General features: G+C 42.2%; 1 protein-coding gene across 1 annotated transcript in view; it reads right to left on the bottom strand.

Annotated features, from left to right (window-relative positions):
* LOC115946069 (protein LYRIC-like) overlaps positions 1–13,282 on the bottom strand; it is a 29,678-nt gene that overhangs the window by 10,444 nt on the left and 5,952 nt on the right. Inside the window, exons 2-7 of the mRNA XM_034061146.1 lie at positions 8,842–8,901; positions 7,752–7,842; positions 6,108–6,176; positions 4,021–4,236; positions 2,326–2,400; positions 680–778 (exon numbers count right to left, since the gene is read on the bottom strand). Of these exons, the coding sequence (XP_033917037.1) occupies positions 680–778; positions 2,326–2,400; positions 4,021–4,236; positions 6,108–6,176; positions 7,752–7,842; positions 8,842–8,901 (610 nt within the window). The remainder of the gene's footprint in view (positions 1–679; positions 779–2,325; positions 2,401–4,020; positions 4,237–6,107; positions 6,177–7,751; positions 7,843–8,841; positions 8,902–13,282) is intronic.

Here is a 13,282-nt window from a genome sequence, read left to right as displayed (position 1 = left end):
AGCAGCCATCCAGCTCCACCTTTGCAACCCAGCGATGGGAGGGCAACAAACACACTGCTCCAGCTATGAAAACCAAACCCAACTTTGCACTCATTGCACAAATTTAATAATCTGCAATGACTGCTAACACATGGCATTTTGAAGCACAGAAACCATACTGTTGCCTCTGGCTCAGGGTGACCCACTCTCAGCTGGGTGTAGAGAGCGATCGTCTTGTGCTTGCCCTGCTCCTGTGCTTATCTGCCCTTAACTACTATGGGCAACTGCTGGAGAGAGGACACCAGGCTACAGAAGCCTTCAGACAGCCTCCCTACAGGTGGTCTTGCTACCCACAATGTCTAATTACACTCTGCACAGCAGTATGAATGCACTGAACAAGACTGTACGTACTGTATCCCTTTTTGTCACTTTCTAAGTAAAAACATAAAGAAACTGCATGTTCTCACACTTCTCAAAGATCCCATGCAGGGCACCTGCTGCTCTGGCTGAGCTCACAGTGGCTCTGGGCATCTGCCCAAAACCAGACCCAAGCTGAATTTCTCCCTTACCTTTACCAGCCTTTGTGCGGATGAGCCACATGGGAAGTGGACCCTTATTTTTGAGGCTTAGGGAACAGACTGAAAAGGGTGTCAGCATTAGTACACTTGTGTTTCAATAGAAAGAGAGCAAAGCGACATACCCTGCCCCTGCCATGCATCGTCTGTGGGGAGGAAACTCGAGCTGGTGTGCCAACAGCATCTGGAAGGACTAGCCTCTGATGATTTATTCTTCATGTTATCTGCATACAAGAAGGCATCTTTTTAAAAAATAAAACCAAACAACCCCCCTCTAACCTAAAAGATAATCACATAGGTATATTCACATCATTAGAACCAATTAATTATGGCTTTATCTGCTCGTTGTGTCACGATGCCTGGATGTTACATAATTTAAACCCCACATTAATATGTGCTGCTCATCGCAGTGGATTTATTAACAAAGGTTGGAAGAGGACACTACATGCATAAGTTACTAAAAACACAGTATTTGGAGATGCAAGTTTCTGACACAACGCTCTTGGGGACATAAGAAGGGAGCTACAGCTTCTGCAAAACAAATGCCACATCCAGTGTATCCAGCTCCAGCTCTCACCACCTTCAGTGAGGTGGCTTCTGCTCATTCTAACAGAAATCTATAATTACCATATGAATTACTCCAAGAAAGAGCACAGATGAGAGAGAGATCCTAGAGGAAACAGTTAAATTTTTTTTATTATTATTTCGAACAACTAAAGCAACCAGTAGGATTCACATGCCTCCCTTTAGCCCCTTTCTAAGGCCTGTACATAGTAGCATTTTCTTCAGTTCTTTTATACACCAAATTTTTTTTTTCACATATCTGATCTTTCCTTTCTTCCTTTCACCTAAACAACTCCCTTGATTTTGTATTGTTCTGTATTGGCTTGATTTTTCTGCATAAATGCAGATGTTAACAATGTTAATGTTCTCCCTGTTGAGTACTTGCACATTAGGAACTGCTTCACTCCACTGATGGAGTGTTGAAAAATAGAATATTAAATATGGCATGATTATTGATTACCATGTCTGGCTTTAGAAATTAATTTCAGCATTCTGGCTTACAGCACACATGCTGTTCTGTGCACAGATGTCTATCTATGTGTATCTCTGCTCGCCTTTAGCATCTCAAAAAGATTCAGGACTTTGCATTCATCAGCCAGTTAGCTGGACCTCCAGGCAAAAGTGAGTTTCTGGTAGGCAGAGAGTGTAGGAAACAGGCAGCAAGAAGAACTGACAGTTGCAGAGAGGCAAAGTGAAAGCCAGGAGCAACGCTCAACTTAATGCAAAACCAGGAGGTGTTCCATCCTTCTCAAGGCCATGTGTGGAGATGCTTAGGCTGGAAAACCTTCGCTGTGCTGGCCAAGCAGCTTCTGGCTAGGCAGCCTCTAACAGGCACTTCTCCAACCTGGGTATCTTCTCCCCACTTTGGTCTGAATTCTCTGAATTTGCTGGTCATCAGAACACAACAGAAACCCCCCCATGTGAGCAGATGTAACAGGGAGAATATGCTGGCAGTATTTTTTTTTTCATTAATTCCAAGATGAGACATGAGTTTGTAAAGTGCCAAGTAAAACATTCTGATGTTACTTCTTCAAATGCTGGTGTGCTGGATTGCAGACGGAAGCAAGCTTTATGTGGGAGAGTGTCTAATGAAATGTTGCTCTAAGGGAGAAGATCTGTATATGAGCAATGAGAGTACTAAAGTAGGCCAAGCGTCTAAGAAAGTGGTGGAAGAATTCACATGGAAGTCCAAAGAGAGAGCACTCACCTAACTCCCTGGACAGGTCTGATAATGTCCCAAAGGTCACAGGACAGGACTTTATTTCTGCAATATCCCATGTCCCTGCATTTAGAAAGCAAACAAACAGTAACCAAAAATGCGATGTCACATTCACAGCTGGCAACTGCAGTTCCTACCTGACACTCCCAATCTCATTACAGCCCTTCCCCGTTCACTCCATCACAAGCCTGCAGTCACTGCTGTTGCTGGAGAAGAATCAAGCAAGGAGAAATTATCTTTTGTGAACAGAAAGAGTTCAGCCCAGTCACCATGTACACGTTCTCAGCCCTTCAAAGTGTGCATCATACCAGCATAGCACTATTCTGGACTTAAAAGTCCTCATTCATCTGAACTGATGCCTGTCCCCTTTAGGCTCAAGTGGCAGAAGCTGTCATCACATATCAGCTTGGAATTTGGCCTTTTGAAAGCATTAGAGTAAAAAATGGTACTAACATTCTCCCTGCATCAACCCTATACTTTGCAAAGAAAAGGAAAAAAAGGACTCTAGCAGAGAAAGCAACTCATGTAACTCATGTAAGGGCAATCTAAGACTATTTTCTGAATCACCAGAGTACTGGATTACTGATACTGAAGGTGATTCATTGTATGGCCTTATATACCAATCAATCCAGTGATCAAGATTGATTAATCATTGAGATTGTAGTGAAAATCAAATGCTTTCGAAAATTAACTGAAAAGTAGTAGCAACAACTATAACTTTCAACTTGTAACTCTCCCACCCCACCAAGAAGTCAGGAAGAGAAGTATAAAGATATAATGGTCTGATTACCTCTTCATTATCGATTATTTGGCTTGCCCTAGAATCTACAGTATCCCCCACAATAGAAACACATTTTGAAATATAACTTTGCTATAAAAATGCTCTATCCCTGGCAGTGTTCAAGGCCAGGCTGGACAGAGCCTTGAGTGAAATGGTCTACTGTGAGGCATCTCTGCCCATGCAGGGCAGTTGGAACTAGATAGTCTTAAAGTCCTTTCCAACCCTAACTATTCTATGATTCAATGATGGAAATGAAAAGTCATCAAATACCAGTGAAAGAGCTGATATCAGCTTCTCTCATCTTTAGCCTAATGGCCTGGCAGTCCACCCCTTCATTGCTTTAAAGGCATCTGAGGTTATAGAGACGCAGTTTCTCACCTCCAGTTTATGTTACATAGAGAATGTCCCAACAGCACAACTGAGAGCCAAAGTTGCTCTAAATGACCTTGTTTGGACAAGAACAAGGGGTGAATCAGCTGGGAAGCTGGGCAAACTATGTAGGTACAGCACAGCACTGACAGGAACAGACTACTTCCAACTGTCAAATAGCCAAACTGATATAGGAATACCCTGACTCATACTGCTTTGATCTACATGCTGCAGATATACCCTGAAGCCAAACTGACCATGTGTGAGCATCCTTGAAAAGGAAATGCTTTGTCTGCAAAGAAACAAAACACTACATAACTATGGGTAGAAAACAAGTTTTACCCAACAGGTAGCCTGCAACACCAAAAATTCCTGCCACAAAGACAGGAATTATTATTGCTGGAAAATAAACAAGTAACAGGGTTTAAAGGGTTGGACAACATTGCAGGTGGTGTGCTGGATGAATGTTGGTGAGGCTGTACTGTGCAAGACATGAAGCTTTTCCTCAGCAAGGCTTGACAGTCAACACTCACCTACATTGGAGAAAACATCCTCTTCTGCCAGGGAGAGCGCCGATTCTTCCTGTATGTCTCCTGACGCCTTCAGTGCAGTCCCACACTCTGCCTTGGCAATGAGAACACCTTTTCCACCACCACTGGTGTCCTCTGTGAGGGGCCACAGCATTCTCTTCTCATCCCACTGAAAGGCTTGCTCAACCACCAAGCTACCCAGAGATGCTCTGCTGGGGTCTTCTTGGGAATAAACATTATCACAGGGTCATCATTATTTTTAATTACAATGAAGAGTTTATACAGGGGAAACAACAGAGCAACGCCCAATCTAAACCCGTCAGAAGTAATAGCTATATGCCAACTGAAATTATTCACAGATACAATGACAGTAAAGCAGAGCCCCTGGGAGGGGACACTGAAACAGTTGCAAAGAACATGTGAGAAGGAAGGCACCATGCAATCCAGCAGTGAATTCCACAGGAGATGACGCTGCACTGTAGAGGCCTTGGGCATCCCTTCCTAACTGCAAGGGTGGCTCAATGCCTCCAGAGTCCAGCTGAGGACTGGGAGAGAAAGAGAACAGCAGGACTTCCAAGGAAAAAGAAAGCAAACCTTTTGGATGTTGGTAATTCAAGTCTGCTACAGAAATCAGCACCAGGCACATGGATATTTATAAATAATTACAAATATCTTTAAATCTTTCATTCTAAAGAGCTCTTAGTGCACTTTATGACTCCAGCCTTCACAATAGCAAAGTTTTTTACTGGGGCTTTGGTGAGGAGGGGCCCACTGTTGTCATTAACCCCACCTTCACACACCTTAATGCTGATGCTTCTTCCCTAATAGGAAGCAGCAACCAGTACTTGGCAGGGTTAGGGATTTCTCCTGGAAGATGACATTTCTCTGTAAATATCCATACTAAACAGGACCACCACAATGACCTGGTTCAGCTTGCTGCACAACCCAGGCTCCAGGACTGCACCAAGGACTTCTGGTGCTTCAACTGCAATCTGGTCAGCTGAGCTCCCTTCCCTTGGGTCAGCAAAGCACTTAACACCTGATAGATCTTACTGTTAAACCATGCGTTAACCTTCTGCATATGCAGCTGGAACCACCAATGCCAACAAGCCAACCTGCATGAAGAAAGACAAATATAGACCCATCTACTTTGCTGGAGAGCAAGTATAAGCCTCAGCACCATAAGCCCTAAGAGACTGTCATGCAGTTATTTAACTCAACTCTTGATAATTCAAGAGTTAAAAATCTAAACTCAATGTTTAATTTTATATAATCCAAATGATAAAGTGGTTCCAAAATGTCTGTATATTTTCAGATTAAAATTTGCTGTTTACTTGCCCTTCGATTTTAGTAATTACCTGAGAGCACTTTAAGACAGTCTTATTACAGACAGTGCACACCCATATTTATCCAGCTATGTCTCCCAATTTCAAACTTCTATCTTAGCTTATAAATTACTTTAATATATTAAACCTACAGATTTCACTATTATATTGATAATTTAACCACAGATAATTAAAATATTTCCAAATACCTTAACTCTATGACCTGCTTTCATATATAAACATAACACTAATATGTTATAATATTAATAATAACAACATAATTAGTAGTAATGTATATAGGCACAAGTACATGGCAGACGTTTTAAAATCCCCAGAAGAAAAACGTGGAGTGAGCACAAAGCTTTGTTTAATTTTATCCCCTTTTTATAGCTGTTTACGCAGGTCTGGATTAAAGAACCTGTTTGGAACTGAGCAAATTACACAGGTTTTTATACATCCACTATCAGGTCATGCAGAAGTAAGTAATCCACATTACACCAAGCCTTTAGCAGATCTCAGATCTTATTGACATTTATTTGCTTTCAAAGTCCTATGGGTAATACTATGTGTTTTAATGAAAGCCTGGAGTAAAAGGCAAGCTCCCAAGTAAGAGCTCCCAAAGCTGCTTTTTCCTAAGTTAAGAGCCTATGTGACTGTAAAGATTTTGCTGCCAAATGATGAATAGAGAAAAGAAAGATGTTGGAAAGTGAGAAGGGGTGACCAGCTCAGCCAGGGCAGATGTGTAAACTGAGCCTGTACATTTACCTTTTTGTTTCAGCCTTTCCTTCCTTAAGTGTCTCTTTTCTCGGCTGCTGATCTTGGTCTGCCAAACTCCTACAACACAGAGCAAAGTTCATTTTTAAGCAAACAAGAAACTTCCTTTACTGCCTTTATTGCTTAGCATGAAGATAAACAGCTATTTGGTAGTTTCTGATACTGGCTGTAAAAGTGGCATCAGGGCAGCGAGTGCTGGCATGGCCTCATGCAGCATCTTCCCTGCGTGCAGCCTTCGCTGTCTCTGCAGAAACCAGTTACATAAGAAATCCCCATCACAAACCTGTCTATGTCCTGACTCATGTAACTGCACACATTATTCTGTCCTTTCTGTCAGCCTGACATGACATCCCATTCCCTTAGGGGAGATGTCACAGCAGAACATCCACCACCTTGTACATCTGACAGCAGAGAAAATCTTAGTTGTCAAATAAGGCTTCAATTTACTGACTTTCTTTAGCCCTGAACATATCCTCAGACTTGTTCTGCGATGCGGAGACCCTCTGCCACACAGCTGATTTCAACAGATATTCATTCATACTGAATGGGCCAGGTTCTGCCTCCATCCATGCTCTCCATGACCCAAGAAGTCAGCAGAAGGACTGGCATAAATGGTTAATAACAAGAAAAACACACTCCCTGGATTTCATCAAGACAAACTCTTTGTTTCTCCAAAGTACGCCCAAATAACATGTGAAACAGTTCAGCTGGCTCATCTGTTCAAAACTAAACATTTATTTGAAGAAAAGACTTTGCTGCTTCCAATTCTCTTCAGGCAGCCTTGTAGGCACTCTGCTCCAGGCATAAGGGCCCACAGGGAGGACTCTGGTCCAACAGCAGTGAGGGCTTGTCTTTTCCTCTCACCACCCCATGAATCGCATTTTAATCTTGTAAGCCCAGAAAAGCTTAGAGTTTCTTTTTTACAGTATGACCCTTGATGGGTGGAGGCGGAGAGGGGCTCATAGGATGCAATGTATTTTCCAGTGAAATGCTAGCTGCCCAAGACTTCCTAGCCCCTGCCAGATTTCTTTGCAGATTTGCTTGCAAGCAAAGATCGTGACTGTTTCATGGGCATGCTAGAAATTTGCTGTATATTACCCCAGTGCCTTTACCATCTTCCATCATGGGCAGCACAAAACATTGCCTGGGAAGACCACAGCTTCAGCTGTGCATCAGAATGGCCACAGGATTAAGAGCAGGAAGACAGGACTCTGCTACTCAGTGGACCTCTGGCCACTTCAGAGGTGCTTCCTCATCTGCAGATTGGCCATCCCTGTGAATGTGGTAAGAACCTGAGAAGTCCTTACAGGAAAACACATGGTCCCTGTCCTAGTTGCACACTGTAAGGAGAAGATCATAGAATTGTATCATAGAATGGTTTGGGTTGCAAGGGACCATAAAGCTTATCTAGTTCCAATCCCTTGCCATGAGCAGGGATACCTTCCACTAGACCAGGTTGCTCAAAGCCCTATCCAGTCTGGCCTTAATAGATATAATTACCTCTTAAACTGGCATTTTTCTCCAATAATGCAGAATACTAGAATAGTAGAGAAGACTTCCCTTTTGAAATATTTCATCCCGTGTTATTATTTGGTAATATAAATCAGATAATAGAAGTATGAGATCTTTTGTTACCTTCCTCCTCTTGCAGTTTGTCTTTTTCCACAAAAAGCAGGTCTTTTGGCACCTTCCTATCTGAGCACTGGGCTTTCCTCTTCTTCTTAGGCTACAGTGTACAGGAGGTAAACCAGAAAGTTAAACCAGGTATTTGTTACATTTCATCATGAAGGAAAAAATATTCAGGGTCATAGTTTTGAAACAGAGACCACACAGTGGTACTCAGAGGGAGAGCAGCTGTCACTGGAATCTTTAGGGGTTGCAAAAGTCTTCCTGAGCAGATTTTTTTGCAAACTCCAAACAAATGAATGCTGCAGCTTTTGGCCTACAGAATTTGTCTTATCTGTTAGTTTAGAAAGCTCAGATTTTAATGCAGGTACCTGCTCTATAATAAGATTTGCATTCATCATTCCTGAAAATTAATTTTCATCCTATAAAGGAGGAAACCTTAAAATAATTAACTCCCTTTACAACCAGCAATGCTGAAATCAAGTGTTAAGATCCTGCCTATGCTTAACCAAAAAAGCCCCCATGGAACAGACTTTTTTAAAAGGTGTCTGTAGTTTACACTAATCTGAAAGGGCATAGCAGTAGCTGAGGCGATTTCTTATGTCTTGATGAAGCAGTAGATCTAACCTTAAGCCTTCAATTTTGAATATTCTAGCTTTAACACGGTGGTTCTTGACTTTTCCAAGGCAGAATACCCCTATCAGGAACACACTTCCCTGCCCAGGGTGGGGGGCTGCTCCTCACTTAGAAGTACCTGTAAAGCACAGACACTTTCCTCCATAACAGTGCAACTGATCAATGCCCAAGATAAACCCCTTCCCAGACCCAAAGAAACGTCCCTGTCAGAGCTGGAACTGAAATACAGGAGATCCCAGCTCAAACATGGATCATGAGACCATCCAACTTGTGGTGGCAGTGACAAGCACCACAGTGTGACTGTATCAGACAGTTACTTGGTCTCCTGTTCCTAAGTCATATTTTAAGTGCCACAACAACTTATCTTTACAAATTACCTTTACAAAGGACTAACAAATAGGAAATATTCTTAAAAGAAGTCTCTTGAAAGACAATACATAAGCTCCAAAACTCTTGCTGGTACCTTGACAAGCTTTTTCTCTTTGATGTTGACTGACGTTATAATTTCACTATTCACTGGAACCTAGAAGATGGACAGTAAAAATGAATTACAGACTATATATGTGCATGTGTGTGTATGTGTAAATATACATACAAATATAATTATTTCAGTACCTTCACATGATATGTATGATAAGCTGAAAGACACAGCTAAATAACTTCCAGTACAAATCTGGGCTAGAATTTGTGGCCCAAATCTAACCAAATAAAAGAACAGCTTGCATCCTACCTAGATCCTGTGAAGCAAACCATGAAAGTCTAAGGACTTTTCACATTACAGTTTGATTAATGTCTTGGCTGTCTAAGAATTCAGTAGCAGTGACCAACCTCCAGCTGCAGGGGGGGAAGGTGTAAATCTGCAGCTGAGACAGCAAGGACTGCCAGCAAGAGCCACTACACACTACACAAGCAGCAGCATCCAAAAGAAAGCAGACCTCCCTCTAACAGGTGCGTCTTTCTGTCTGACACACACAGGAGCATTTTGCTGAATGTATGGCACTCTTCTCCCTTGCCTGGGTTGTCCTTGTGCAATTCAGCTCCTGTTCAATGCTGCTCAGGTTTCCTTCAGTTCTATTAAACCTATTGCACTGCCAAGCTGAACCCAAAGCTTGCAGCAGAGAGCCTGACCAAGACTGTCACTGATCCATCCTCCACCTTTGCCAGGGGGACAGGGAGCCTCAGTGTAGATGAAGACAGCCCTGCAGGGAGCAAAAGCCCTGGCTGCAGCCCAGAGCTGTCCCTCAGCATCAGGAGGCACCCTCTCACAGGTTTGTGATGAACGGCTTCAGGTGCCCTCAGTCCTTTTGGGGAAGGGAAGACTGACGATGCTTTCCACCATCTGCTCTTCCTCCACACCCTCACAAGTCATCTCTGTCCTCAAGATTCTGTGGCAGAGTTTAGCCACACACACTCTAGAAGGAAAAATCTGCTCTGATTCAGCTGGAGAGGAGTGGTATCCACTCTACACTGTCACAGATGCTATTGCAGGGCTGAAAAATAACGCGCAATTAATGAAAAGAGAGGTAGAGATCAGCACACTCCACAGACACTGTGCAGTAAATCAGGGAAGCCAGAACCTGATTCTTTTAATATCTCACTGGATGGCCACGCCTCTTTGGCAGACCCAGATGTGAGAGGCAAAGGCTCAGAGCCACCTTGTGACAGGTGAGATTACAGCTCGCAAACAGCCACACGGGACTCCAGGAAACTTTTCCACAAAGCAATACATTTTTATGTGTTATTCCAAAGGGACCCTGAAACATCATCAGGGCTTGAAACAGCTTCTTCTAAGAGATGAACCAGTTATTTCTTAGACACCAAAAAAAATAATCTCTGCTGATGTTTGCAATGCTTAGTTACCAGCAAATAAAATCCTGTAGGTGTCTGGCCATGCCTATCCCCAGCAAACCCAGTGGAGCTGCAGTCCTTTACCCTGTTAATGCTTAGTTCTTTGGTATTGTTGAGATTTTGAAGCTATTTTTTCACTAATCTCAGAAGGATCTGATTTGAAGAGCATCTTAAAGACAGCACAACAGGCACCTGTATGCTGGCAAATGCTTCATCCCTGGGGGTGCTTGCTTGGGAGCCCCAACCTGTTAAAAGCTCATGGTGGACAAGGGCATAGCATGGATCTAGCAGGATGGGGTTCAACTGATGCACCACAACTATTCAGAGGGGAAGACCCAAAATTGCAGACTTTGCAACATATCACTATGAATACATAGACAACACCGATTCTGGATCTTCTAGTAAAATATTACAGTAGCAGACGCTGAAATCTCTGTCTGATTACACCAGTAATACCACCATCTTCAAATTATAAGCTTAAACCAAGCTGTCTTCATCTCTTTCATCTCCCTTAGCTGTCAACTGTAAACAATGTATTTGTTTATAATTATGTTCTTCTGAACATTCACTAGCAAAATAATGACTTCTGTGTTAAAATCCAGCAACACTTTCTAATAGTTAGCAAGGCCATCTTTGTTTTTTTCCACAGGCAGTCATTTCTCTTCTGAAATTCTCAGGTTCATTTACTGGGGGACTCCACACAATCAACTACAAAACAGACCATTTTCCATATCCTGCTTTGCTCAAGGGAAAAATACCACTCTGCCTGCAGCAGGGAGGGAAGCAGCCTCTCACACAGGACACGAGACATAAAATACAAACCCAGGGGAATTTTGGTGAAAATTTGAACCACTTAGATATGGCAGATCTTGACCTTACACTACTCTTTCTTCCTCAGGATATGCTTCTGTCCACTTAAATTTGTGAAAATACAAATAGATCATGTTTCAGTGAACAACAATTCCTATGCAATGTAAAATGTTGAGGAGGTAACTTTTCAATATATGACACAGGACTTCAGGAAAACTGAATTTTATGGGATAAGTGCAAGAAGGGATGACTGGGGGAAGCCACACAACATGGAAGCACAATATTCCTTTCAATCTCAACAAACCCTGGTGATTCCCCTGTTCCCATAATGAAATCTTCACCATTTGCTTTTGCCATTCCTTGCAAATAGACCTCCCAAATTAAGGCACCTTCAGCAAGACTGCCATTAGCAACAGAAACAGCAGCGCCAACTCATGAGGAAAAGCCTTCTTTCAGACACACACAGAGGATAAGAGATATCTGATCTCCTGTTAGCCTCTCTTTATGTCAAGATGCTTTTGCAAGCATGAGGGACTACATGCAGAGACCAGGAGGTGTCAAGATTAAGGACATGCAGCTGTCTTCCTCCCCCAGACTGCTGTAAGTGAGCATGGCCCGGGGGCTATACAGAGACCTCACAGAGGCACAGAGAGATCTAGAGGGAAAACGTTGAGTGCAACGGAGAATTAAGGAAGATGCAAACGCTATTTGCTCTGACAGACTCGTCTCGGTGGGGCAAGATCAAGTTTTTGGATCTTCTCTCCATATAAATGACAGCAAAGAAGAAGCTAGAAAATTTGCAGCACTTTAGTGCTTTGCCAGTCTGACTGCTGTATGCTTTTACCAGACAAGCACAACATTTGCTACTTAAATGATATTTCATCTGCTAGGCAAACATCCCTCTCTCTCTCCATCACTGACTAAGAGGATAAAAATAGAGTGTTGACAGTCATTTACTATATCCCAAGAGTCTTCACAATGACTGACTGGCTATTCAGCCCTAAGTACCCGCGTGGGACTCCTGAACCTTGCTGCATCCTTCCTAATGAGCAGCTGAGTGCAAGAAAAATACCAAACCACCACTGACTGATGATTACCAAATAGCCCACCACTCTGGTGATGCTCTTCTTTCAAACCTGAAATATCCGTTGCTTCTTCACCATCCTTCAGTAATAGCAGCAACTCCTTTCATCACCAAGTATTTTTACCAAGTTCAGCTTCCTTTCAGTGGAAAGGTATTATTCTAGCCTGACCTTTTGTATTAAATCCTGCCTTTATCCAACCCCTTTTCAGGCAGTAAGCTGGCTGTACGGCTGAGGAACTCCATCCTACCCCATTCTTCCCTTTCAAAGCCCATAGGATGCTGGATTAGTCATGCCTCTTTACCATGCCTTTTTGCCATTCTGAAAAGGGAAAGGGAATTTTCATTATTTTATTGCACTTAATCTAATAGACTCATTAAAAATAAATTAATTTTTTGTCAGGGTAGATTTTTCCTAATTAAAAACGTAGGTTTGTACAGGGAGAACACATCTAGACCCAGCACATTCAGTGACTGTATAAAATCATCAATGTAATTCCAAATACATTAAATACATGCAGAGAAACAGCATGAGTACTTTTAGTGGATTTGGACTTAGCATATTAATTTCTACTCACATTCTGTGGAACAATAGGAAGATTAATTTTAGTTCATGGTCATTTGCTCATGACCCAGTGGAACAGGATTTCCCCCCCACCCCCTGCCTTTTTTTTCCTTTTTGTGTAACCTGAGGTTATATTCCTAATGATTGCTCTGAAACCTTTATTCTCTTGAGCTAGCATTAATTTATTTTACACTGTTAATACAGTTCTACATAAAGTCACAAAGAAAGAAGACAAAGTGACAGGTCTTCAAATATTAAAAAATACTGGGTTTAATCATGAACATATAAGCCCTGTATTCAAAGCCATAAAACTGTACCTCTAGACACTTACCTTTATGCATTTCAATAGCTTCATGAGACTAGTAATTTTTACAAAACCAAACACCTCTGTAAGTGTCTATCAGATCAGGAAGCCTGCTCTCACATCTCAGTGCCACCAACTGCTTACAGGATTAAAAATAATGTGAACATTAGCTTCAGGTTCACTAACTGCCCCTTGTCCCACATGGGGAATGTGCTTAAAGTTGCCTTCCTTAAGAAGGCATGCAAAGCTTTCCCCAGTAGAGGGATACTAGGACAAAATAAACTCAGTGTATGAAA

Source organism: Melopsittacus undulatus, chromosome 3 (genome assembly GCF_012275295.1).
Source record: "Melopsittacus undulatus isolate bMelUnd1 chromosome 3, bMelUnd1.mat.Z, whole genome shotgun sequence".
NCBI classification, from domain to species: Eukaryota; Metazoa; Chordata; class Aves; order Psittaciformes; family Psittaculidae; genus Melopsittacus; species Melopsittacus undulatus.
This window is presented reverse-complemented; position numbering and strand designations above follow the sequence as displayed.